The 24,957-nt window shown below is 44.4% G+C and overlaps 1 protein-coding gene across 3 annotated transcripts; it reads left to right on the forward strand.

Moving 5' to 3' along the window:
- Window positions 1-5,355: 5,355 nt before the first annotated feature.
- On the forward strand, window positions 5,356-24,626 carry LOC111980744 (BRCA1-A complex subunit RAP80). 3 transcript variants are annotated; one of them, XR_011481732.1, is made up of 17 exons: window positions 5,356-5,770; window positions 6,052-6,118; window positions 6,941-7,065; window positions 7,218-7,544; window positions 8,016-8,796; window positions 8,970-9,097; window positions 9,209-9,643; window positions 11,478-11,828; window positions 12,187-12,245; window positions 12,368-12,537; window positions 22,128-22,183; window positions 22,364-22,703; window positions 22,880-22,969; window positions 23,127-23,250; window positions 23,432-23,480; window positions 23,599-23,647; window positions 24,251-24,512. XR_011481732.1 is itself a non-coding variant. In XM_024011681.2 (17 exons), the coding sequence occupies exons 1-17, from the start codon at window positions 5,660-5,662 to the stop codon at window positions 24,477-24,479; spliced, it is 3,483 nt and encodes a 1,160-aa protein (XP_023867449.1). In that variant the 5' UTR covers window positions 5,356-5,659; the 3' UTR covers window positions 24,480-24,626. The 3 variants fall into 3 exon arrangements, 2 of the variants coding, with proteins under 2 accessions (XP_023867449.1, XP_023867451.1); XM_024011681.2 differs by having other exon boundaries at window positions 22,880-22,961; window positions 24,251-24,626; XM_024011683.2 differs by having other exon boundaries at window positions 12,368-12,522; window positions 22,880-22,961; window positions 24,251-24,626.
- The last annotated feature ends 331 nt before the right edge of the window (window positions 24,627-24,957 follow it).

Consider the following 24,957-nt stretch of genomic DNA (forward strand, 5'->3'; position numbering starts at 1 on the left):
AGGACAGGCAGTGTGACCCCGGTGATGCGTTGGGCAGACCGCACCACCCTCTGGAGAGCCCTGCGGTTGCGGCTGGTGCAGTTGCCGTACCAGGCGGCGATACAGCCCGACAGGATGCTCTGAATTGTAAAAATCTGTAAAAGTTTGTGAGGGTCTTAGGGGCCAAGCCTAATTTCTTCAGCCTCCTGAGGTTGAAGAGGCACTGTTGCGCCTTTTTCACCACACTGTCTGTGTGGGTGGAACATTGAAGATGGTCAGTAATGTGTACACCGAGGAACTTGAAGCTTTTCACCTTCTGCACTGCGGTCTTGTCGATGTGGATGGTGGCGTGCACCCTCTGCTGACTCCTGAAGTCCACGATCAGCATTTTATTTTGTTGACGTTAAGGGAGAGGTTATTTTCCTGGCACCACTCCGCTAGGGCCCTCACCTCCCTGTAGGCTGTCTCGTCATTGTTGGTAATCAGGCCTACTACTGTTGTGTCGTCTGCAAACTTGATGATTGAGTTGGTGGCGTGCGTGGCCACGCAGTCAACAGGGAGTACAGCAGGGGGCTGAGCACGCACCCTTGTGGGGCCCCTGTGTTGAGGATCACCATAGTGGAAGTGTTGTTTCCTACCTTCACCACCTGGGGGTGGCCCGTCAGGAAGTCCAAGACCCAGTTGCACAGGGTGGGGTTCAGACCCAGGGCCCCAAGTTTAATGATGAGCTTGGAGGATACTATGGTGTTGAAGGCTGAGCTATAGTCAATGAACAGCATTCTTACATAGGTATTCCTCTTGTCCAGATGGGATAGGACCGTGTGCACTGCGATGGCGATTGCMTCGTCTGTGGCTCTATTGGGACGGTGTGCAAATTGAAGTGGGTCTATGCTGTCAGGTAAGGTGGAGGTGATATGATCAAAGCACTTCATGATGACAGAAGTGAGTGCTACGGGGCGATAGTCATTTAGTTCAGTTACCTTAGCTTTCTTGGGTATAGGAACAATGGTGGACATTTTGAAGCAAGTGGGGACAGCAGATGGGATAGGGAGAGATTGAATATGTCCGTAAACACACCAGCCAGCTGGTCTGCACATGCTCTGAGGACGCGGCTAGGGATGCCGTCTGGGCCGGCAGCCTTGYGAGGGTTAACGCGCTTAAATGTCTTACTCACGTTGGCCACGGAGAACGAGAGCCCACAGTCCTTGGGAGCAGGATGTGTCGGTGGTACTGTGTTATCCTCAAAGCGGGCAAAGAAGGTGTTTAGCTTGTCCGGGAACAAGACATCGGTGTCCGTGACATGGCTGGTTTACCCTTTGTAATCCGTGATTCTCTGAAGACCCTGCCACATATGTCTCGTGTCTGAGCTATTGAATTGCAACTCCACTTTGTCTCTGTACTGACGTTTTGCCTGTTTCAATGCGTCACTACAGACCCTGGTTAGATTCCAGGCTGTATCACAACCGGCCGTGATTGGGAGCTCTATAGGGCGGTGCACAATTGACCCAGCATCGTCCRGGTTAGGGTTTGGCCGGGGTAGGCCGCCATTGTAAATAAGAATTGAATCTTAACTGACTTGCCTATTTAAATGAAGGTTAAATGAAATTTAAAAAATGGAAGGAATAACTACACTGTTTGTATTCGACCATGTTCCCAGTCACCTTGCTGTGGTTAAATGCGGTGGTTTGCGCTTTCAGATATGCGCAAATGCTGACATCTATCCACATTTTTTGGTTTGGGTAAGTTTTAATAGTCACAGTGGAAACAACATCCTGATGAACTCAGTCACAGTGTCCGTGTATACATCAATGTTATTCTCAAAGGCAACCTGGAACATATCCCAGTCCACGTGATCAAAACAATCTTGAAACATGGATTCCGATTGGTCAGACCAGCATTGAATAGATCTTCGCACAGGCACTTCCTGTTTGAGTTTCTGCCTATAGGAAGGGAGGAGCAGGATGGAGTCGTGATCTGATTTGCCGAAGGGAGGGCGGGGGAGGGCCTTGTTTTTATCACAGAAGGGGGAGTAACAATGGTNGACCCCGGTGATGCGTTGGGCAGACCGCACCACCCTCTGGAGAGCCCTGCGGTTGCGGCTGGTGCAGTTGCCGTACCAGGCGGCGATACAGCCCGACAGGATGCTCTGAATTGTAAAAATCTGTAAAAGTTTGTGAGGGTCTTAGGGGCCAAGCCTAATTTCTTCAGCCTCCTGAGGTTGAAGAGGCACTGTTGCGCCTTTTTCACCACACTGTCTGTGTGGGTGGAACATTGAAGATGGTCAGTAATGTGTACACCGAGGAACTTGAAGCTTTTCACCTTCTGCACTGCGGTCTTGTCGATGTGGATGGTGGCGTGCACCCTCTGCTGACTCCTGAAGTCCACGATCAGCATTTTATTTTGTTGACGTTAAGGGAGAGGTTATTTTCCTGGCACCACTCCGCTAGGGCCCTCACCTCCCTGTAGGCTGTCTCGTCATTGTTGGTAATCAGGCCTACTACTGTTGTGTCGTCTGCAAACTTGATGATTGAGTTGGTGGCGTGCGTGGCCACGCAGTCAACAGGGAGTACAGCAGGGGGCTGAGCACGCACCCTTGTGGGGCCCCTGTGTTGAGGATCACCATAGTGGAAGTGTTGTTTCCTACCTTCACCACCTGGGGGTGGCCCGTCAGGAAGTCCAAGACCCAGTTGCACAGGGTGGGGTTCAGACCCAGGGCCCCAAGTTTAATGATGAGCTTGGAGGATACTATGGTGTTGAAGGCTGAGCTATAGTCAATGAACAGCATTCTTACATAGGTATTCCTCTTGTCCAGATGGGATAGGACCGTGTGCACTGCGATGGCGATTGCMTCGTCTGTGGCTCTATTGGGACGGTGTGCAAATTGAAGTGGGTCTATGCTGTCAGGTAAGGTGGAGGTGATATGATCAAAGCACTTCATGATGACAGAAGTGAGTGCTACGGGGCGATAGTCATTTAGTTCAGTTACCTTAGCTTTCTTGGGTATAGGAACAATGGTGGACATTTTGAAGCAAGTGGGGACAGCAGATGGGATAGGGAGAGATTGAATATGTCCGTAAACACACCAGCCAGCTGGTCTGCACATGCTCTGAGGACGCGGCTAGGGATGCCGTCTGGGCCGGCAGCCTTGYGAGGGTTAACGCGCTTAAATGTCTTACTCACGTTGGCCACGGAGAACGAGAGCCCACAGTCCTTGGGAGCAGGATGTGTCGGTGGTACTGTGTTATCCTCAAAGCGGGCAAAGAAGGTGTTTAGCTTGTCCGGGAACAAGACATCGGTGTCCGTGACATGGCTGGTTTACCCTTTGTAATCCGTGATTCTCTGAAGACCCTGCCACATATGTCTCGTGTCTGAGCTATTGAATTGCAACTCCACTTTGTCTCTGTACTGACGTTTTGCCTGTTTCAATGCGTCACTACAGACCCTGGTTAGATTCCAGGCTGTATCACAACCGGCCGTGATTGGGAGCTCTATAGGGCGGTGCACAATTGACCCAGCATCGTCCRGGTTAGGGTTTGGCCGGGGTAGGCCGCCATTGTAAATAAGAATTGAATCTTAACTGACTTGCCTATTTAAATGAAGGTTAAATGAAATTTAAAAAATGGAAGGAATAACTACACTGTTTGTATTCGACCATGTTCCCAGTCACCTTGCTGTGGTTAAATGCGGTGGTTTGCGCTTTCAGATATGCGCAAATGCTGACATCTATCCACATTTTTTGGTTTGGGTAAGTTTTAATAGTCACAGTGGAAACAACATCCTGATGAACTCAGTCACAGTGTCCGTGTATACATCAATGTTATTCTCAAAGGCAACCTGGAACATATCCCAGTCCACGTGATCAAAACAATCTTGAAACATGGATTCCGATTGGTCAGACCAGCATTGAATAGATCTTCGCACAGGCACTTCCTGTTTGAGTTTCTGCCTATAGGAAGGGAGGAGCAGGATGGAGTCGTGATCTGATTTGCCGAAGGGAGGGCGGGGGAGGGCCTTGTTTTTATCACAGAAGGGGGAGTAACAATGGTCGAGAGTTTTTGAAGCACGAGTACCACAGGCAATGTGTTGTTAGAACTTCGGTAGCATTTGCCTCAAATTTGCTTTGTTAAAATCCCCAGCAACAAAAATCCAGCCTCAGTATGTGTGGTTTCCAGTTTGCACAAAGTCCAGTGTAGTTACTTGAAAAGCTGTTGTGGCTTTGGCTTGAAGGGGAATATACACGGCTGTGACTATAACCGAAGAGAATTCTCTTGGGAGGTAATACGGTCGGCATTTGATTGTGAGGTATTCTAGGTCGGTTGAACAAAATACCTTGTTCCTGTACGTTATCACAATCACACCATGAGTAGTTAATCATGAAACATACACCATGCCTTTCTTCTTACCGAATAGTTTTTTATTCCTGTCTACACAATATACTGAGAACCCAACTGGCTGTATGGACGGGGACAGTATATCCGGAGAGCCATGATTCTGTGAAACGGAGTATGGTTATCAACTGTACAGCAGGGATAGAACGTAAGTCACAGAAAATTGAGGTTGTGGTGGCAGCTGCAGAGAAGTATTTGGGTGTACGAGATTTGACGTCAGAAGAGTTACAGGGTGTACTGTCATTTCAGGCTGTTGGCCTGAGGTACGACTAGATAGATTTAGTGGAGTAGGGTTGTGGGTTTTTAATGAGTGTAGGGTTAGATGGTAGTTTTTTTTAAAGTCCCAAGCAAAATATAAGGGAGTTATAATCCAGTCTAGTTGATGGCAGTAATGCAACATTTATTGGATACCAACCTCCCTTAAACCTCATCGAAGAAGACAGATTGACAGGAGCCTCTTACGTCAGGTGCTCACTTCACCTCTTGCTCTCAGACTACACCAAAGACAGTTGCAGCAAAGATGGTGTGGTTGTGGTAACGTTAGCAGGGCCCATCCTCTTTGACAGTAGGGTTTAATCCTGGCTTTGTATATTTTTCTACAGATCAATGTTTGTTCGAAATAACGAATATTATGTGTTTGTGAGCTAGAAATGTTATCTAGGTCAATGAGTATAAGAGTGTTTTGATCATATTTGGTTTGGTCGAGAAAGCCACAAAGGGTTGTTTTTTTTGAGAGTGCCATAAAGTACTTTGCTGGCCTCTGCTCACACGTTTGGACATTATTTTCACAGGGACGTTTAATACACCTTGCTGTAGTTTAATTTGTGAACAGTTTTTAACTGGTCCCGTTAAAAAAGCATGCTCTTCCTGTTTGAAATGTGCAATTGTAGTGCACCGTACATTTCAGGCAAAGACAGAACAATGAGACGTTTTAGTTACAAAAAATATTAGTTTCAGTCCCCTTCAAAGTTTGCCCTCCCTTTTATTGAGTCACGTGATCGAAGAAAACATGGCTTCTTGAATTGAGATTTGTCAACGTTTGGTAAAAGTAGGAATCCTMCCTACTAATACTGGATGTGATTATCAGTCTAACTGAATGATTTGTAACTTAAATTCCATGTATCGTTATACGTAGCTAGCTAAGTAACTGTTATACTTTCGGTTTTTCGTAATTCTCAGGAAGATGGGTGTGCAGACATCCTCGACACCAGTCGTAAGGATAGCTAACGGTAGCTAGCTAAACTAACTTACCGTCTATATTTGTTATCAAGCACCAAATTCAACCCAGCAACATGCCTCCTCGGAAAAAGCGAGAGAACAGATACACTGATGATGGTCCCAGGAAACGACGACGAGCAGTTGATCATGAAGAGGACAGAGTCGTCATCTCAGACAGCGACGAGGTAACGTTAACCAGCTGAACTGACTAACTCGTTAGCTAGCTAGCTAGTTGGTTACACACTGGCTAGCTAGCTACACGGATACAGAACTACCGGTTATCTATATGTGTAAAGTGACCTATCATTAAATGTTAACTACAAAATAATAACTCTATACTATACTTGATAATTGTCGGCCAAGTAGTATTTCTGCTTCAGACCACTTTTATGTCTCTTAAAGAAAGGCACCTGACCCAAGATATAAAATAATCTGTAATTGACAACTCATCTCTCTTCTAACCCAGGATGAAGATTTCAGACCAACATCATTAGAGGAGCACAAACGGGAGGAGAGTAAAATAAGATCTAACGGTATACTGTCCAACATRCGTCTCTTTATTTGTAACGTAGCGAATTAGACGTATCATTCTCATGTAGCACATTAGCCCAATAATGGACTAAAGGAGCCTAGCGTTAACTTAACTTGTTTTAGTCCAAGGACCTTACATGTTCTGTTTTGGCTCTGGAAGCCAAAACGGCCAAATACTCAAACGTGAGTCGATTCTCAATTGCAGTATGGTTATAGAAACATAAATCTCTCTACTTTCATATCACATCAAAATAATTTCACAAATGCAAAATACACACTTACCGGTGTTAACACAGTTGCAGTCGACAGTATTTTGTGACAACACGTTTGTCTCCCGTTTACACACAGGTGTTAGATGCAGGTAGCTAATTAGCACAGGTCTACTGTCTGTTTTCCAATAAACACAGGCTGTAACATGGATAAATGGCCGCATGCGAACACTAACCCTATAAAGGTGTGTATCAATTGAACCTTTTTTTTAAAAATTATTATTATTTCTAGTTGATATGAAAGATAAGATTGTTATGCGTTTACATTTTAGGGCACATCAACAGATTTTTCACCTAATCGGCTCAGGGATTTAAACCAGCAACCTTTCGGTTACTGGCCCAACGCTCTTAACCGCTAGGCTACCTGCCGCCCAAAACCGTTAGACAAGTGATGCGTGTTAATGTTCAGACTGAGCGCCGGGGCTCCTTACAAAASTCCCCTGTACATATTGTAATGGAAATGAGTCATGATCAATCACCAAAATGTAACCACTGAAGCACTGCTAGTTGGTGCTTTGTCATCTACTGTACTGAAGCTGTCCCCTCTCTTCTCAGAGATGACTGAGGAAGAGATGCTGGACCTGGCCATGAGGCTGAGTGAACAGGAGGCCAGCAATACTGCTCTCAGGCAACGACAGGAGGAGGAGACCATGAGGAAGGCCATCGCTGAAAGCCTCTATGTAAGTGTAGAGAATACTGACAGAAATAAAAGGTCGCCTGGACATTTCCTCTAGTACAGTCAAAGTCCTCGCCATTATTTCAGATAAAACCACAAATGTTTCTCCCATTGTATCTATTCCTGTGATACATGAGTGTTGTTCTATCCCTCCAGGCGGACAGACCCACTCATCCCCACTCAGAATCTCTGCTGGTGGACGGGAGCCCTACCCAGAAATGTCAACATTCCCCTCCAGAGGCAGAGAGCAGCATACAGCCCCCCAGGCGGAAGCTCTCTTACCCCAACCATGGTGTGGCTGACAGGGAGGGAGCCCACGATGTAGGTGTTAGTGTAGGGGTTGCTAATCCAGAAACCAGCAGGAGGGGGAAAAAAGAGGGTAGTCCATTACTAGATATGCCTGACCTGTCTCAGACCCAGAAGGTCTACTCCCAGTCTTCTCCCCTCAGCCAAGCTTCCACCTCCATGCATCTCTCTTCACAGGTCAGTGGTGCCTCATTATTTGTCTGTCATGGCAATCATGTAGTTCTGTCTTTCTTCGGGGCTACTATGGGCCTAGATTTAACTTCTATGAGTCTGATCGATACTTTAACCTGAAGACTTGTGTTAATAAGCATTAATGTAGGTCTAGAAGAACCAATTACTTACTTATATCTAAATGCCACATCTTTCAATCATCACCAGTCTAGATTGCATTCCAAATCAATTTAGTTATAGTGATGTTACCGGGGCGGCAGGTAGCCTTTTAGAGCGTTGGACTAGTAACCGAAAGGTTGCAAGATCGAATCCCCGAGCTGACAAGGTAAAAATCTGTCGTTCTGCCCCTGAACAAGGCAGTTAATCCACTGTTCTTATGCCGTCATTGAAAATAAKAATTTGTTCTTAACTGACTTGCCTAGTTAAATAATGGTAAAATAAACGTTTTTTTAATCACATTTTCTATGCCATTTTAAGGAGGGGTCTTCTCTAAAGAACCCTTTCGGAAACCTCTCAGCCCACGTCCAATCTCAGGAATGCAAGTCCACAGAGAATGAGTCCCAACTCAGGAAGAAGTCCCCAGTATTACCTCTCGCTACTACAGTCCCCTCAGCCAGCAAACTCATCCTGTGCCTGCATAAGCTCAGCCAGGACCTCATAGTAGACTGTCAGGCCTCTGGGTTCCTACTATGTTCTCAAGAGGGTCCTCCAAGCTTAACTCTTTCCACAAAGTCCCAGATGTCTCAGTCTTTTCAGCCAAAGAGCCCTACATTCTCCAAAAGCCCTGTGTTCTCCAGGACAGCGAGAACTGCAGGCGGGGAACCAGGCCAAGGGAGTCCCCCTATGTTCTCTGAGACTGATTCAGGAAAGGAAGAAAAAGAGGCAAGTCCAACTTTTCCTAAAAGCGCCATGTTCTCCAGTAGTGATACAGGAGAAGAAGAGAAAGCGGCAAGTCCCACCTTTCCCGGAAGCCCAGTCTTCCCCAGAACTGATCAGATAAGGGACCAGGGTCCACAGGACTGTATTGAAAGTGTATCTACATCAGAAGACCATGAGGATAGAGACAGAGAGGATGTGAAGAGCAGCGAATCCTCAAAGTGCCTTCCACCACGCCTCAGAACAACCCTGTCCCTGAACAAGAGACTCATGCCTATAAGGAAGACAGCTGGAGTTGCAGACAAAGTTGTTGACCAAGAGAAACGTCAGGGTGAATCCTCGCAGAGCGCTGTAAACAGGATTAGTACGCCTGCAAAGTTTGGTACGCTTTCTATTGTTTTAACAACTATCATACATACAGAATAATGTTACACCAACACATTGTTTTAATGAGAGCAAGTAATAGCGGTAGGGCAGGTTCATATGGCCTCTTCCTGCCCTTTGGCTTTCTATGTTCTGATCCTATGTATGTATTGGCATGATTGTTCTCTTTAGCTGCAGAAGAAGACCTTAATTCAGAGGAACTTACATTGGCTTTGGAGACTCAGCCAATGCAGGAGTTAACCAGTAATATGGCGCTACGCTGGTCGGATGATGACGAAGAGGAAGACGGTCCTGCAAAGGTGATGCCAAGGAACTACAAGAGATTGTATACTACCAGTACTGTTATTTAGCCTTTGACTTCACCTGAAACCTAATTTACAGTGTATTGTGGGAAATTCTCTCTCTTGCAGTCGGCTCAGTTGCCCAGCCCAGTCTTCCCACAAGAGAATGACCTCCCACAACCAAGCAACCAGTGTCTCTCCACAAACACCAGCCACCACTGTTCCCCTCCACACATACACAGCCCCTGCCTCGTCCCCAAGAAACGCACTCACATCTCCGAAGACTCCGCGTGCGAGGACGGAGAGAGCCGGTCCAAGCGCATCCGGAAGAAGTTCACCTTCAAGGGCATGTATGGATCTCCCTCCCCCTTTCTCCCCAGACAGGCTGCAGGTAGAGGGAGCCAGGATGAGGCACAAGCCAGATACCCCTCTTCCCACCAGCCCCAGGCCTCTTCCAGCCACCTCTCTCCCCCCACAGGCGGCCAGGGGGATGGGGGAGTGGTGTGCTACTATTGGGGCGTGCCTTTCTGTCCGCGAGGGCAGGACCCAGATGCCTACACGCAGGTTATTCTTTATCTTTCCTCTGATGTAGTCTTAATTTATTATTCTCTATCACAGACATTCTCTGGATTAGGAGTCAATGTGGGAACATCTGGGAACACAAAAAAGGGGCATACAGTGCATTTGAAAACTATTCAGACCCCTTGACTTTTTCCGCATTTTGTTATCTTACAGCCTTATTCTAAAATTKATAAAATCGTTTTTTCCCCCTCATCCATCTACACACAATAACCCATAATGACAAAGCAAAAACAGTTTCAGACCCTTTACTCAGTACTTTGTTGAAGCACCTTTGGCAGCAATTACAGCCTTGAGTCTTCTTGGGTCTGACGCTACAAGCTTGGCACACCTGTATTTAGGGAGTTTCTCCCGTTCTTCTCTGCAGATCCTCTCAAGCTCTGTCAGGTCGGATGGGGACGTCGCTGCATAGCTATTTTTAGGTCTCTCCAGAGATGTTCAATCGGGTTAAAGTCCAGGCTCTAGCTGGGCCACTCACGGACATTGAGACTTGTCCCGAAACCCCTCCTGTGATGTCTTGGCTGTGTGCTTAGGGTCGTTGTCCTGTTGGAAAGTGAACCTTTGCCCCAGTCTGAGGTCCTGAGCTCTCTGGAGCAGGTTTTCATCAAGGATCTCTGTTCTTTGCTCCGTTCGTCTTTCCTTCGATCCTGGCTAGTCTCCCAGTCCCTGCCGCTGAAAAACATCCCCACAGCATGATGCTGCCACCACCATCCTTCACCGTAGGGATGGTGCCAGGTTTCTTCCAGACGTGACGCTTGGCATTCARGCCAAAGAGTTAAATTCTTGGTTTCATCAGACCAGAGAATCTTGTTTCTCTTGGTCTGAGAGTCTTTTAGGTGCCTTTTGGCAAACTCCAAGCGGGATGTTATGTACCTTTTACTGAGGAGTGGCTTCCGTCTGGCCACTCTGCAGCACTCCACCAATCAGGCCTTATGGTAGAGATGGTTGTCTTTCTGGAAGGTTCTCCCATCTCCACAGAGCTCTGTCAGTGACCATCAGKTTCTTGGTCACCTCCCTGACCAAGGCCATTGTCCTCCAATTGCTCAGTTTGGTCGGGCGGCCAGCTTTAGGAAGAGTCTTGGTGGTTCCAAACTTCTTCCATTYAAGAATGATGGAGGCCACTGTGTTCTTGGGGACTTTCAATGCTGAAGAAATGTTGTGGTAGCCTTCCCCAGATCTGTGCCTCGAACACAATCCTGTCTCGGAGATCTACAGACAATTCCTTAAACTTCATTAAAAAAAAWTTACCTTTTGTTTAACCAGGCAAGTCAGTTAAGAACAAATTCTTATTTTCAATGACGGCCTAGGAACAGCTTGCTTCATGGCTTGCTTTTTGCTCTTATATGCACTGTCAACTGTGGGACCTTATAAAAAACAGGTATGCGCCTTTCCAAATCATGTCCAATCAATTGAATTTACCACAGGTGGATGTAGAAACATCTCAAGGATGATCAATGGAACCAGGATGCACCTGAGCYCAATTTTGAGTCTCATAGCAAAGGGTCTGAGTACTAATGTGCATAAGGTATTTTTTTTAAATAAATTTGCTARCATTTTATAAWAACCTGTTTGTTGCTTTGTCCTTATGKGGTATTGCATTTATATTGTGGAAAACATTTTATTTAATTATTTTTTAGAATCAGGCTGTAATGTAACAGTGTAGAAAAAGTCAAGGGGTCTGAATACTTCCCGAATGCATTGTATAAATTCTGTGTGCTWCTGTATTGTAGGCACTCCATCCATCATTGACCTGATGTCAGATGTCATGACTTTTAACTGAGTATGTAACTGATAGGAATTAACAGATTTTTCCTKACAGGTGATCATGTCCCAGCTGGAGGTGTATGAGAAGAGCCTGAAGGAAGCCCAGAGGGGTCTGCTGAGGAAGGCAGGCTGGGGGGAGCCTGTCCTTCCTGGGCCCCCAGAGAGACCTTTTTCCAGGAGGGGACGCCCCAAGAGACACAGGGCCCCAGAACTTCTGGAGGAAGAGGAGGAAGAAGTGCAGGGAGTGAGGAACCAACAGGAAGAGGTAGTGGAGGTGGTAGAGGATGATGGTGAGGAAAGGGAGTGGCGGCAGTCACAGGGAGGGACGAAAGAGGGAGGGAGGAGAGGAAGACTGGAGTGGAAGGACTATCAGTCACTGTTTGTGTCCACTCCTGAACAAGACGAAGTGAGTATTGCTTAACATTTGTCAATACTTATAGGGAGCTTGGAGCAATACATTTATGTATTTCTAAAGGCTGTGTTAACAATATAAATATTATTCATTTAAAAGCATGAATCATACCAAAGGCTCTAATGATACTACACTACTTACTGAAAGTTTCTTGTCACACTATATTACCACCAGATAGTGCTATCAACTATTTACAATCCAAATGTGTTATTATAATACTAATACTATATTATAATATAAGGCTAAAAACAGTGCCTCTCATTTTATGAAAGTTCCTTGTCAGTTTGTGGAAAGGTCAATCCACTTGATGCTTTCCCCCAGAAAAGTATCTCTTTGTTTTGTCTTCCCAAAGAAATCGCCCTCACCTGTATTTCATGTAGAATCCAATCAACAACAAATTCTACCTCGAAGGTAAGAAAGGGAGGCCTAAACTGCTACATTATACAGTATGGACCTAGCTTGTCTATAATCTCAATGATACAAGTCCTTTAAATGTGCACAGGAATAAAAACGTGTTGATTTCCAATTTCCAGGAGTCTTGGCCTTAGAAAGGAAGAGAGAAGACCATCGCCACTGCCTGGCCCGCTGGAGAAGGAAAAGGAAGAAGATGAAAATGAGGGAGAGAAGAGGGAGGAGGAAGAAAGGATGGGGGAGGAAGTGGTGGATGTCGGTGGCTTAGAAGTTCCAGGTATAAGAAATGATGGTAAGACTTTACTTGACACCCAGCGTCATAACATGTTGTGACACTGTCATAACAGCAGACAAGTTTTCATAACCTGTCATATGGTCATAACACTGTCATGACACATTTTTAGACCTGTTGTGACATATATTGTGTTATTTTATGGCTGGTTATGATACCTACAGTGCTTGCTCCACTAAAAGTTGTGCGATTATGCTTCAGGACTTAGAGGTAGTTTGTGTTTTAGGACGTCACCMCTTCATTGCTCCAGACCAGCGCAAGGGGGAGTTAGAGCACTGATTATGCTTTTKGGTCCTACTGTGTCTCTAACTGACAATGAATGGGTGACATAAACCTAAATAGAAACTGATAATTGTGCACAACTTCAGTATTACTTACTAAACTATTGTTACACTAAGTTTTTATTAATTTATTTTATTAGGATTATTTTGCTCGTACTGTAGGCCACTCCCGACCGGTCACGTTGTACAGCGCCTGAGTGGTGCAACGGTCTAAAACACTGCATAGCTGTGCAAGCTGTGTTGCTTCAGATGCTGGTCCAATACCTGTGCCGTCCTCGACTGGGATACCCATGAGATGACTAGTGTTTTGGTTTCTCTMCCTCTAAAAACAGAAATAAATMATTCTAAATAACAAACTGGCTTTATTTACAAATTAGTAACAATGTCTCACCCCATGTTYAAGAATGGCCTTTTTCTCGCTCTATTTACRTTATTTGAAAACAAAATCATCTCCAAAATATATATATTTTTTAAACAAAGTGATTATTATTAATTTAGAATTATATAAAAGCCCGTTGGATATTCTCACAGATATAATTAACCCTGTTATTAGCAGGACAATATATATTGGTCATGGCTCCCGAGTGGCGCACAATGGGATTGCCTTGCACTTCTTCAACTATATCCACTGAAAGCGCGCAATGTTCAAGGCACGGGGGCACTGGATGGGCCGCAGTGCTGTGCACAGAATACCGACCTAGCCCATGGGGAAGGAAGGAAGGGAGGACCGCCACACTGGCAACACTTTAAGGGGCATTGCACTAATAATGGAGCTGACTAGGGAAATGTTCTCGCTGTTCTGTTCTTAGTGCCAGTCTGCACATTCAAACTAAAACATTGTAACTAATAATGGCATCTTTATGCTTTTGTTAATAAAATAATTATAAAAATACTCTTTCAAAATGCTGATGTTTATTTAGTTATGGATCCATAACAAATTACTATGGGAATAAATATCACTGAATTACAGAAATATTGGCACAAAGTTGTCTAATGAAGGTAAACAAATTGTTGCTTACTGGAAAATACTCTTTCAAACACACACGGTCACATTGTACAGTGCCATTATAGCTATTAGCAGGGCTATATTTTGGCCTTTTATGAGCGGCGCACAATTGGCCCMGTGTTTGTCTCCCTCTAAAAACAGAAATAAATGTTTTTGCCTTTACAAACATTATTTTGGCCTCTATTCAGATTACAATCGCTCTCTTTCGTTTTTTTGAAAACAAAATAACCTCCAAAATATCGTTATATATTATCAAGTTGATGACAGTCATATAGCCCGGCACCTACATAAAGCTGAGTGACTCACTCATTCATGGCTTTGGATCAAAATAAGTAAGTACCAACATTCTTTCTGATAGTCTTAAATAAAWWWWWWWTTKGGTTATCCTGACCTGGACACCATGTACTGTATTATAATAGCCCATTATGGRCTATTAGCAGGACAATATACCTTTACCAACACCTCTCTGTATTTTGATACTTTGTGGATGGGAGCTCCCGCAGTGCAAAATGCGTTGCTACAGATGCAGGGTCGATACCCGTGCCGGCCTCCACCGGGAGACTTATGRGGTGGCTTTTGGTTTTAATTTAGAATCCTCCAATCCTCTATGTAATTATTGGCGGAGAGTCACGTCTTATTTTTCGATATACTGTAGGCCTACMGTAGGCGACATGAGTCTCAATAGTGTTGAGTAATGTTCTGTTAATTGGTGTAGGTCCTATTTATTTCTAGAGCATATTGAAGTTAGAAGAAATAGGATTTGAAGCAATAGCCTACAACTATTTTAGCACCGTTTYGCRCTGCTCTGAGACAAGCATGGAGACTGGTCTTGATAAATCAATGAGATTTTTATTTTCACTGAATCTCCGTTTGGGTATTGGTTAGACTAGAATTACAAAATTAGGGTGTAGAAATGTTATGCTCTTAGTGTAACCTTTATTTAACTAGGCAAGTCAGTTAACTTCTTATGGCTTAACGGGATTGATATGACAACAGCCAGTGAAAGTGCAAGGCGCCAAATTCAAACAGAAATCTCATAATTAAAATTCCTCAAGCATATAAGTATTTCACACCATTTTAAAGATACACTTCTTGTTAATCCCACCACAGTGTCCGATTTCAAAAAGGCTTTACAGCGAAAGCACCACAAACGATTATGTTAGGTCACTGCAAAATCACAGAAAAACACAGCCATTTTTCCAGCCAAAGACAGTAGTCACAAAAAGCAGAAATAGAGATAAAATTCATCACTAACCTTTGATGATCTTCATCAGATGACACTCATAGGACTTCATGTTACACAATACATATATGTTTTGTTCGATAAAGTTCATATTTATATCCAAAAACCTCAGTTTACATTGGCGCCATGTTCAGAAATGCCTCCAAAATATCCAGAGAAATTGCAGAGAGCCACATCAAATAACATAAATACTCATCATAATTTTTGATGAAAGATACATGTTTTACATAGAATTAAAGATACACTTGTTCTTAATGCAACCGCTGTGTCAGATTTCAAAAAGCTTTATGGCAAAAGCACAATATTCAATAATCTGAGAACAGCGTTCAGCCATACAGTTACCCGCCAAATTGTGCAGTCAACACAACTCATAAATAGCATTATAAATCTTCACTTACCTTTGCTGATCTTCGTCGGAATGCACTCCCAGGACTCCCACTTCCACAAGAAATGTTCGGTAATGTCCATCATTTATGTYCAAATAGCTATTTTTGTTAGCGTGTTTGGTAAACAAATCCAAAGTCGGGAAGCGCGTTCACTAAAAGCAGACGAAATGTCAAATAGTTCCGTCAGTAGAAACAGTCAGTAGAAACATGTCAAACGATGTATTGAATCAATCTTTAGGATGTTTTTAACATAAATCTTCAATAACATTCCAACCGGAGAATTCCATTGATTTCAGATGTGCGATGGAACAGAGCTCCCTCTCATGTGAACGCGCATGGTCAGAGCATGGTCAGCTCATGGTAGACCTGACTCATTCCTGTCTCCTTCGGCCCCACTTCACAGTAGAAGCATCAGACAAGGTTCTACAGACTATTGACATCTAGTGGAAGCCGTAGGAAGTGCAAACTGATCCAAGTTATTTAAAATATGATGGAAAAAAACATCTGTAAAGAATTCATAACAAACGATTTAAGAAAAAATCTTTCAAACATAAGGAAACTTCTTGGCAGGGAAAAACAACAATTTTAATAAACGTGTGTTGACACTTATGTAGGTACCATAAAATAATGCAATATGTGTCACAACAGGTGTAAATATATGGGTCATGACAGTTATGACGAGTTGTCAGCTGTTATGACATTATTACATGGTTATGACTGTTATAACGTGTTATAACACTGGGTGTCAAATAAAGTGTCACCGAAATTACAATTGATTTCACAGATTATAAATGACTGTCATTAAAGGTGCATGTATATGCAGAAATCACTCCACACCATTTCCTGGTTGCAAATATTCGAATAGTTCGCCTAATTTCAGTTTGAGAAAAAAACAGCAATGTATAGTGTAGCACGGACAACTCTCGCCAGTCTGCACAGCGCGACTCAAATCAGAGCAAATCAGATTTATTTTTCTCCATATCTCCGGATTCCTACCGCAAGCTCCGAACCTTTTTTTTTCACCCGGATCATCGCAGCTAGCTAGCTGCTATTCGAGTGGCCACTCCTGGCTACCGTCACTGTCCCGAAGCAAGAACCAATTAGCCTGGAGCTAGCCTTGCTAGGCCCATCTGCCAGGCCCATCTCCCGGCTAGCCAAAGAGGTCCATCGGCCACTCCTTGGGCTACAATACCGATTTTGTCAACTGGCCTGGACCCCCGCCGACCCATCACGACTGGACACCGACGTGATTCGCCCGATGGGGTTTTCTCAATTGGCTCCGCCGTCGCGTCATCCCCTAAATGCCCATCCTAGCCTCGGCCCGCTAGCTGTCCAGAGCACATCGGACTGTTMGTTTAAGAGGCCCACCGGACAAATTCTTTGGCCACTATACCTATTTTGCCAAATTGCCTGGTTTACCACATGGAGCCCTGCTGATCCGTCTGCCAACGTAATAGCACGAGGGGGGCCACAACAGACTTTCTTCCGTCGCGACGTCCCTCCAAGGCCCTTCTGTTAGCTTGCTAGCCCCGGCCCGCTAGCTGCCTGAAGACACTCACTGGACTCCTTTGATCACTCGGCTACGCATGCCTCTCACTAACGTCAATATGCCTTGTCCATTGCTGTTTTGGTTAGTAATTATTGCCTTATTTCACTGTCGAGCCTCTAGCCCTGCTCAATACGCCTTACTTAACTTCTTATGGCTGCAGGGGCAGTATTGAGTAGCTTGGATGAAAGGTGCACAGAGGTGCCCATAGTAAACTGCCTGCTCCTCAGTCCCAGTTGCTAATATATGCATATTATTATTTGTATTGGATAGAAAACACTGAAGTTTCTAAAACTGTTTGAATTATGTCTGTGAGTATAACAGAACTCATATGGCAGGCAAAAACCTGAGAAGTTCCACTTCCTGTTTGGATTTTTTCTGGGGTGGCCGATTTTCAACCAAGCTCTCATTGAAATTACAGCGAGATATTGATGAGTTTTCACTTCCTACGGCTTCCACTAGATGTCAACAGTCAATAGAACTTTGTCTGATGACTCTAATGTGAAGGGGGGCCGAAGGAGACAGGAATTAGTCATCACTGCCATGAGGTGACCACGCATTGAACACGCGCCTTCACATGAAGAGGACCTCCGTTCCACCGCTCTTCTGAAGTCAATCTAATTCTCCGGTTACGGAACTTTTGGACATTTCGTCACGTTTTAGTGAACGCGCTTTGTGACTTTGGAATTGTTTACCGCTAACGCGCTAACCAAAGTAGCTAATTGGACATAAATAACGGACATTATCGAACAAATCAAGCTTTTATTGTGGACCTGGGATTCCTAGGACTGCATTCTGATGAAGTTCATCAAAGGTATGGAAACATTTATCATGTATTTTCTGGTTTCTGTTGACCCCAACATGGCGGCTAATTTGGCTATTGTTCTGAGCTCCGTCTCAATTATTGCATGATTTGCTTTTTCCTTAAAGTTTTTTTGAAATCTGACACAGCGTTGCATTAAGGAGAGGATAATCTATAATTCCATGTGTATAACTTTATTATCATCTACATTTATGATCAGTATTTCTGTTGAAACGATGTGGCTATGCAAAATCACTTGGATGTTTTTGGAACTAGTGAATGTAACGCGCCAATGTAAACTCAGATTTTTTGTTATAAATATGAACTTTATCAAACAAAACATGCATGTATTGTGTAACATGAAGTCCTATGAGTGCCATCTGATGAAGATAATCAAAGGTTAGTGATTTAATTTTATTTATTTTTGTGAAAGCTATCTTTCGCTGGAAAAATGGCTGTGCTTATTGTGGTTTGGTGGTGACCAAACATAATCGTTTGTAGTGCTTTCGCTGAAAAGCATATTTGAAATTGGACACTTTGGTGGGATTAACAACAAGATTACCTTTAAAATGATATAAGACACATGTATGTTTGAGGAATTTTAATTATGAGATTTCTGTTGTTTGAATTTGGCGCCCTGCACTTTCACTGGCTGCTGTCATCGAGCCCGGTAGCGGGATGCAGCCATAAGAAGTTAACACTAAAGTTCCACCTACCACACATGTGGTGACATCACCTGGTTTAAATGATAATTCTAGAGACAATATCTCTTTCATCGTCACTTTATGCACAGGTTTACCCTTACTATTCACATCCTACCATACCTTTGTCTGTACATTCTGCCTTGAATCTATTCTACCGTGCCCTTTTACTCTCTGTTCTGAACGTACTAGACGACCAGTTATTTTAGCCTTTAGCCTTATCCTACTCCTTCTCTGTTCCTCTGGTGATGTGGAGGTTAATCCAGGCCCTGCAGTGCCTAGCTCCACTCCCATTCCCCAGGCGCTCTCATTTGTTGACTTCTGTAACCGTAAAAGCCTTGGTTTCATGCATGTTAACATGAGAAGCCTCCTCCCTAAGTTTGTTTTATTCACTGCCCTAGCACACTCCAACTCGGATGCCTTTTGCATACTCCAACCCGGATGTCCTAGCCGTGTCTGAATCCTGGCTCAGGAAGACCACCAAAACCCCTGAAATTTCCATCCCTAACGATAACATTTTCCGACAAGATAGAACTGCCAAAGGGGGCGGTGTTGCAATCTACTGCAGTGATAGCCTGCAGAGTTCTGTCTTACTATCCACGTCTGTACCCAAAAAATTCGAGCTCCTACTTTTAAAAATCCACCTTTCCAGAAACAAGTCTCTCAGCGGCAAGCTTGCTTGCTATAGACCACCCTCTGCCCCCAGCTGTGCMCTGGACACCATATGTGAACTGATTGCCCCCCCATCTATCTTCAGAGCTCGTGCTGCTAGGTGACCTAAACTGGGACATGCTTAACACCCCGGCCATCCTACAATCTAAGCTTGATGCCCTCAATCTCACACAAATGATCAATGAACCTACCAGGTACAACCCCAAATCCGTAAACGCGGGCACCCTCGTAGATATCATCCTAACCAACTTGCCCTCCAAACATACCTCTGCTGTTTTCAACCAAGATCTCAGCAATCCCTGCCTCATTGCCTGCATCCGTAACCACCCCTCATCACTGTCAAACGCTCCCTAAAACACTTCAGCGAGCAGGCCTTTCTAATCGACCTGGCCCGGGTATCCTGGAAGGATATTGACCTCATCCCGTCAGTAGAGGATGCCTGGTTATTCTTTAAAAGTGCCTTCCTCACCATCTTAAATAAGCATGCCCCTTTCAAAAAAAATTGAACCAGGAACAGATATAGCCCTTGGTTCTCTCCAGACCTGACTGCCCCTGACCAGCACAAAAACATCCTGTGGCGTTCTGCATTAGCATCGAATAGCCCCCGTGATATGCAACTTTTCAAGGGAAGTTAGGAACCAATATACACAGGCAGTTAGAAAAGCAAAGGCTAGCTTTTTCAAGCAGAAATTTGCATCCTGTAGCACAAACTCAAAAAAGTTCTGGGACACTGTAAAGTCCATAGAGAATAAGAGTACCTCCTCCCAGCTGCCCACTGCACTGAGGCTAGGAAACACTGTCACCACCTATAAATCCACTATAATTGAGAATTTCAGTAAGCATTTTTCTACGGCTGGCCATGCTTTCCACCTGGCTACCCTACCCCGGTCAACAGCCCTGCACTCCCCACAGCAACTCGCCCAAACCTCCCCCCATTTCTCCTTCACCCAAATCAAGATAGCTGATGTTCTTAAAGAGCTGCACAATCTGGACCCCTACAAATCAGCCGGGCTAGACAATCTGGACCCTCTCTTTTTTAAATTATCTGCCGAAATTGTTGCAAACCCTATTACTAACCTGTTCAACCTCTTTCGTGTCGTCTGAGATTCCCAAAGATTGGAAAGTTGCTGCGGTCATCCCCCTCTTCAAAGGGAGAGACACTCTAGACCCAAACTGCTACCCTGCCTTTCTAAGGTCTTTGAAAGCCAAGTTAACAGATTTCCGACCATTTCGAATCCCACCGTACCTTCTCCGCTTTGCAATCTGGTTTCCGAGCTGGTCATGGGTGCACCTCAGCCACGCTCAAGGTCCTAAATGATACCATAACTGCCATCGATAAGAGACATTACTGTGCAGCCGTATTTGTCGACCTGGCCAAGGCTTTCGACTCTGTCAATCACCACATTCAGACTCAACAGCCTTGGTTTCTCAAATGATTGCCTCGCCTGGTTCACCAACTACTCTGATAGAGTTCAGTGTGTCAAATCGGAGGGCCTGTTATCTGGACCTCAGACAGTCTCTATGGGGGTGCCACAGGGTTCAATTCTCGGGCCGACTCTTCTCTGCATACATCAATGATGTCGCTCTTGCTGCTGGTGATTCTCTGATCCACCTCTACGCAGACGACACCATTCTGTATACTTCTGGCCCCTCTTTGGACACTGTGTTAACTAACCTCCAGGCGAGCTTCAATGCCATACAACTCTCCTTCCGTGGCTTCCAACTGCTCTTAAATGCAAGTAAAACTAAATGCATGCTCTTCAACCGATCACTGCCCACACCTGCCCGGCCGTCCAGCATCACTACTCTGGACGGTTCTGACTTAGAATATGTGGACAACTACAAATACCTAGGTGTCTGGCTAGACTGTAAACTCTCCTTCCAGACTTACATTAATCTCCAATCCAAAATTAAATTTAGAATCGACTTCCTATTTCGCAACAAAGCATCCTTCACTCATGCTGCCAAACATACCCTCGTAAAACTGACCATTTTACCGATCCTCGACTTTGGCGATGTCATTTCTAAACTAGCCTCCAACACTCTACTCAACAAATTGGATGCAGTCTATCACGGTGCCATCCGYTTTGTCACCAGAGCCCCACTGCGACCTGTACGCTCTCGTTGGCTGGCCATCGCTTCATACTCGTCGCCAAACCCACTGGCTCCAGGTCATCTACAAGTCTCTGCTAGGTAAAGCCCTGCCTTATCTCAGCTCACTGGTCATCATAGCAGCACCCACCCGTAGCACGCGCTCCAGCAGGTATATCTCACYGGTCACCCCCAAAGCCAACTCCTGCTTTGGCTGCCTTTCCTTCCAGTTCTCTGCTGCCAATGACTGAAACGAACTGCAAAAATCACTGAAGCTGGAGACTCAAATCTCCCTCACTAGCTTTAAGCACCAGCTGTCAGAGCAGCTCACAGATCACTGCACCTGTACATAGCCCATCTGTAAATAGCCCATCCAACTACCTCATCCCCATACTGTATTTATTTATTTATCTTGCTCCGTTGCACCCCAGTATCTCTACTTGCACATTCATCTTCTGAACATCTACCATTTTAATTGCTATATTGTAATTACTTCGCCACCATGGCCTATTTATTGCCTTACCTCCCTTATCTTACCTCATTTGCACTCACTATATATAGACTGTATTATTGACTATGTTTGTTTATTCCATGTGTAACTCTGTGTTGTTGTATGTGTCGAACTGCTGTGCTTTATCTTGGCCAGGTCGCAGTTGTAAATGAGAACTTGTTCTAAACTAGCCTACCTGGTTAAATACAGGTGAAATAAAAAATATTAGGAAGGTGTGCCTAATGTCTGTTTGCTATACTTTGTGTATATGGTTGCATTTAGAACTAAATACTAAATGTGGTGAGCTTCACTTCAGAATATGTAGCTTTTAATTGGCATGCCTTTATTTTTCCTTGTTGATTCTGATGGCAGAGACCCAACTCGGTGACGATGGCACCCAAGACCTGATGGTCACCAGCCCTGCACAGGTCAGTAACTTCTGCACTACAAATGACACACCTAAACAGAGCATTCTGATTACAGTTCTGACGGATTCTCCTTCTTTCATCCAACACCTAGAAATATTGGCTGTGTTCATCGAATTGTGAGGTAGATGTCTATCATGGTTGTGTTTTTTTATGTCTGTGGTTTGATTTGGTTACCCCTAGCCCCAACCAGAGAGGCAGTCCCTGCCTCAGATCCAGACTTTTCTCTCATCACCCCATCCTCTGGAGCAGCGTGTAGAGGGGATGGAGGTGGAAGAGGAGAGGAGGAGTGGCCCTGTTAGGAGTCCTGCTAGAGGAGAGGATGTGAGGGTGGAAATGGAGGAGACGGGGGAGGTACAGGGTGGGGTCTCAGAACCTGCACCCCCTCAGAGCCCCAGCATGGACTGTCCTATGTGCATGCGCCCCTTCCCCCTGACGGAGATTGAGCTGCACGCTGCCTACTGTGACGGTAGTACCGCTAACATGGAGGAAGAGGAGATGATGGCTCAGAGCCAATCGCAAGGTGAGAACACGCAGTTAGACACGCATACAACAGACACTCGTTTATTCAKCTCCATCTAAAGTAATCTCTGTTGTTTATGCAAGGATGTTGACAAAGGAASAATGCAAGTCAAGGATGTGTAGTGAAATATTATGTTTGACCCCAGAGCGTAAACCAATCCCTTGCTTAATATGTAGTTACAGTGAAGTCTCATAGGAAGAGGACCAGAAGGGGAGAGAAAATTGGAGAGGAGCAGCCCTGTTCTTCTGGCTCTGGCAAGTAAGTAGGTATGAGCGGATTGACCTTGGTCTAACAGCTAGTCTCCCATACCTAGTTTACATTCACAGGGAACGTCACTTTAGGCTAAATTATTTTGACATCCCTACTATAGAGTAACCTGATCATACCTTTTAACCTGTCTGTGTTGTGTTGTCTTCCGAGCAGGGCAGTRCAGGGAGAGAAGTGCTTCCTGTGTCAGCAGCTGTTTCATCTACGGGACTATGAGAAGCACGTAGAGGACTGCATCAGAAACCAAGATGTGTCCAAGGCTATATCCAGGGCTGGACAGGTACTCCTAGTTAGCACTATTGCACAGCATTACACACTGTATATGTAGTTATCAAAACCAAGCCAGCTGTTGTAGACCATTGGTAGTTAATTGCAGACAGTGTGGTTTCCCTAGCTGTCGTGTAGCACTCACCGTGGGTCTTCTGCTCTTTCTTCCCTCTGTGTGATGGATGATCTTCCAGAGTGGAGACTTGCTGAGTGCTTTGGACCAGACAGAGCACAGAGATTCAGGTACACTCACTCTCTCAAACTGTGATGTTGTTTTACATGTTCAAAATGCCTCGTTCCACCTTGTTTGAAAGGGTGAAAAAGAGAGCCAATGTTTTCACTCTACTTGGTCTCCTTTTAGGGACTGCTGAGGCCGGACCATGTGATACTGCCTTCAGGAGCCAACACACGTAAGCAAAMCGGGAAATGCACTGATGGATATTTTTGGGAAACTCCATTTGACTAAATGCTACTGTAGCACCCACCCCTGGTGACATAGGCTGTACCATGTGTGTGATAGGTAGGGAAGTCTGATAAGCAGACCCTGGTTGGGTTTGTCTGTCAAGGATACACCCTGATAAATAGCTCTCTAAAGCATCATAGCAACTCCATTATAAGCTTTTGCCTTCATATTTGTCCATTGTTGACGAAGACTGTTGTGTACCCCTATGTAAGTAGTTATTTGTTTGAAGTGGTGTATTGTCTTCTGGTTTAATAGTTTATGAATGCATATTAACATATTTTGTGAATATGAGATGGTAAGCAGACCGCAAAGTTTAGTGCTTGCCTGATTGTTTGGTGACTATCGACAGTGTCACTGTAACAATATCAGTGTACTACCTCTAGCTCACACCTGGATCATGTTCAGTAGGCACAAAATGGACTGAAAGAGGGAGGAACTACCTGGACATGTCCAATAAACACTTTTCCTTTTTCGTTGCATAAAGTTTTACTACGGTGTGCTCTAATGATCATGACCCTGCCATTTATAACTATGTGATTGTTGCTTTCAGTGGCCTTATTGAGGCTCTGGGAGAGTCTGGGGGAAGTGGAGACATCGCCGTCCCAGGTTTCAGAGTGAGCACCTCGCCTATCCGATCCTTCACCTCCATCTCAGAAGCCACAGACTGCCTTATTGACTTCAAGCGCCAGTATTCTTCCTGTACTTCCTCCTCTTCCTCCTCCAGGCCCAGACAAAGAGGGAGGAAATTCAATAGGAAATTCAAATTTACTAAAAAATAGAAAATACTGTCAACTGCTTTTTTTTATACCACTGCATATTGTAACGACCCTGGGTCGTTAAATATCTTTTCTTTGTATTGTTTGTTACACTGAATCAAGTGATACAAATGTGTGTTAATGTGGGATTAAATAATACATCTAAATGTTTCTTTTGTGTACTTTCTTACAAATCTGTTAGATTCGATTCATCTTTACACACTAGGAAAAAATGCACACAGTGATCCAAACTATGGGCTCACATTACATTCTTATTTAAATAAGTGACTCCAAAATGACACGATACATTGCAGATGTTGGATCTTAATTGAGTCAGTTTGCTACAGCAGGATAATAATAATGTGAATTATCCTTTTTTTGTAAGGTAAAATCAAGTTTCATATTTCTAAGTCGAAATTACAAACTTCAGAAGCATTTTTAAACCTCAAATACACAAGTAATACATTTCCTGCAGTAGCTATTGGGCACAACATAATCTGAA

Source organism: Salvelinus sp. IW2-2015, linkage group LG20 (genome assembly GCF_002910315.2).
Source record: "Salvelinus sp. IW2-2015 linkage group LG20, ASM291031v2, whole genome shotgun sequence".
Taxonomy (NCBI): domain Eukaryota; kingdom Metazoa; phylum Chordata; class Actinopteri; order Salmoniformes; family Salmonidae; genus Salvelinus; species Salvelinus sp. IW2-2015.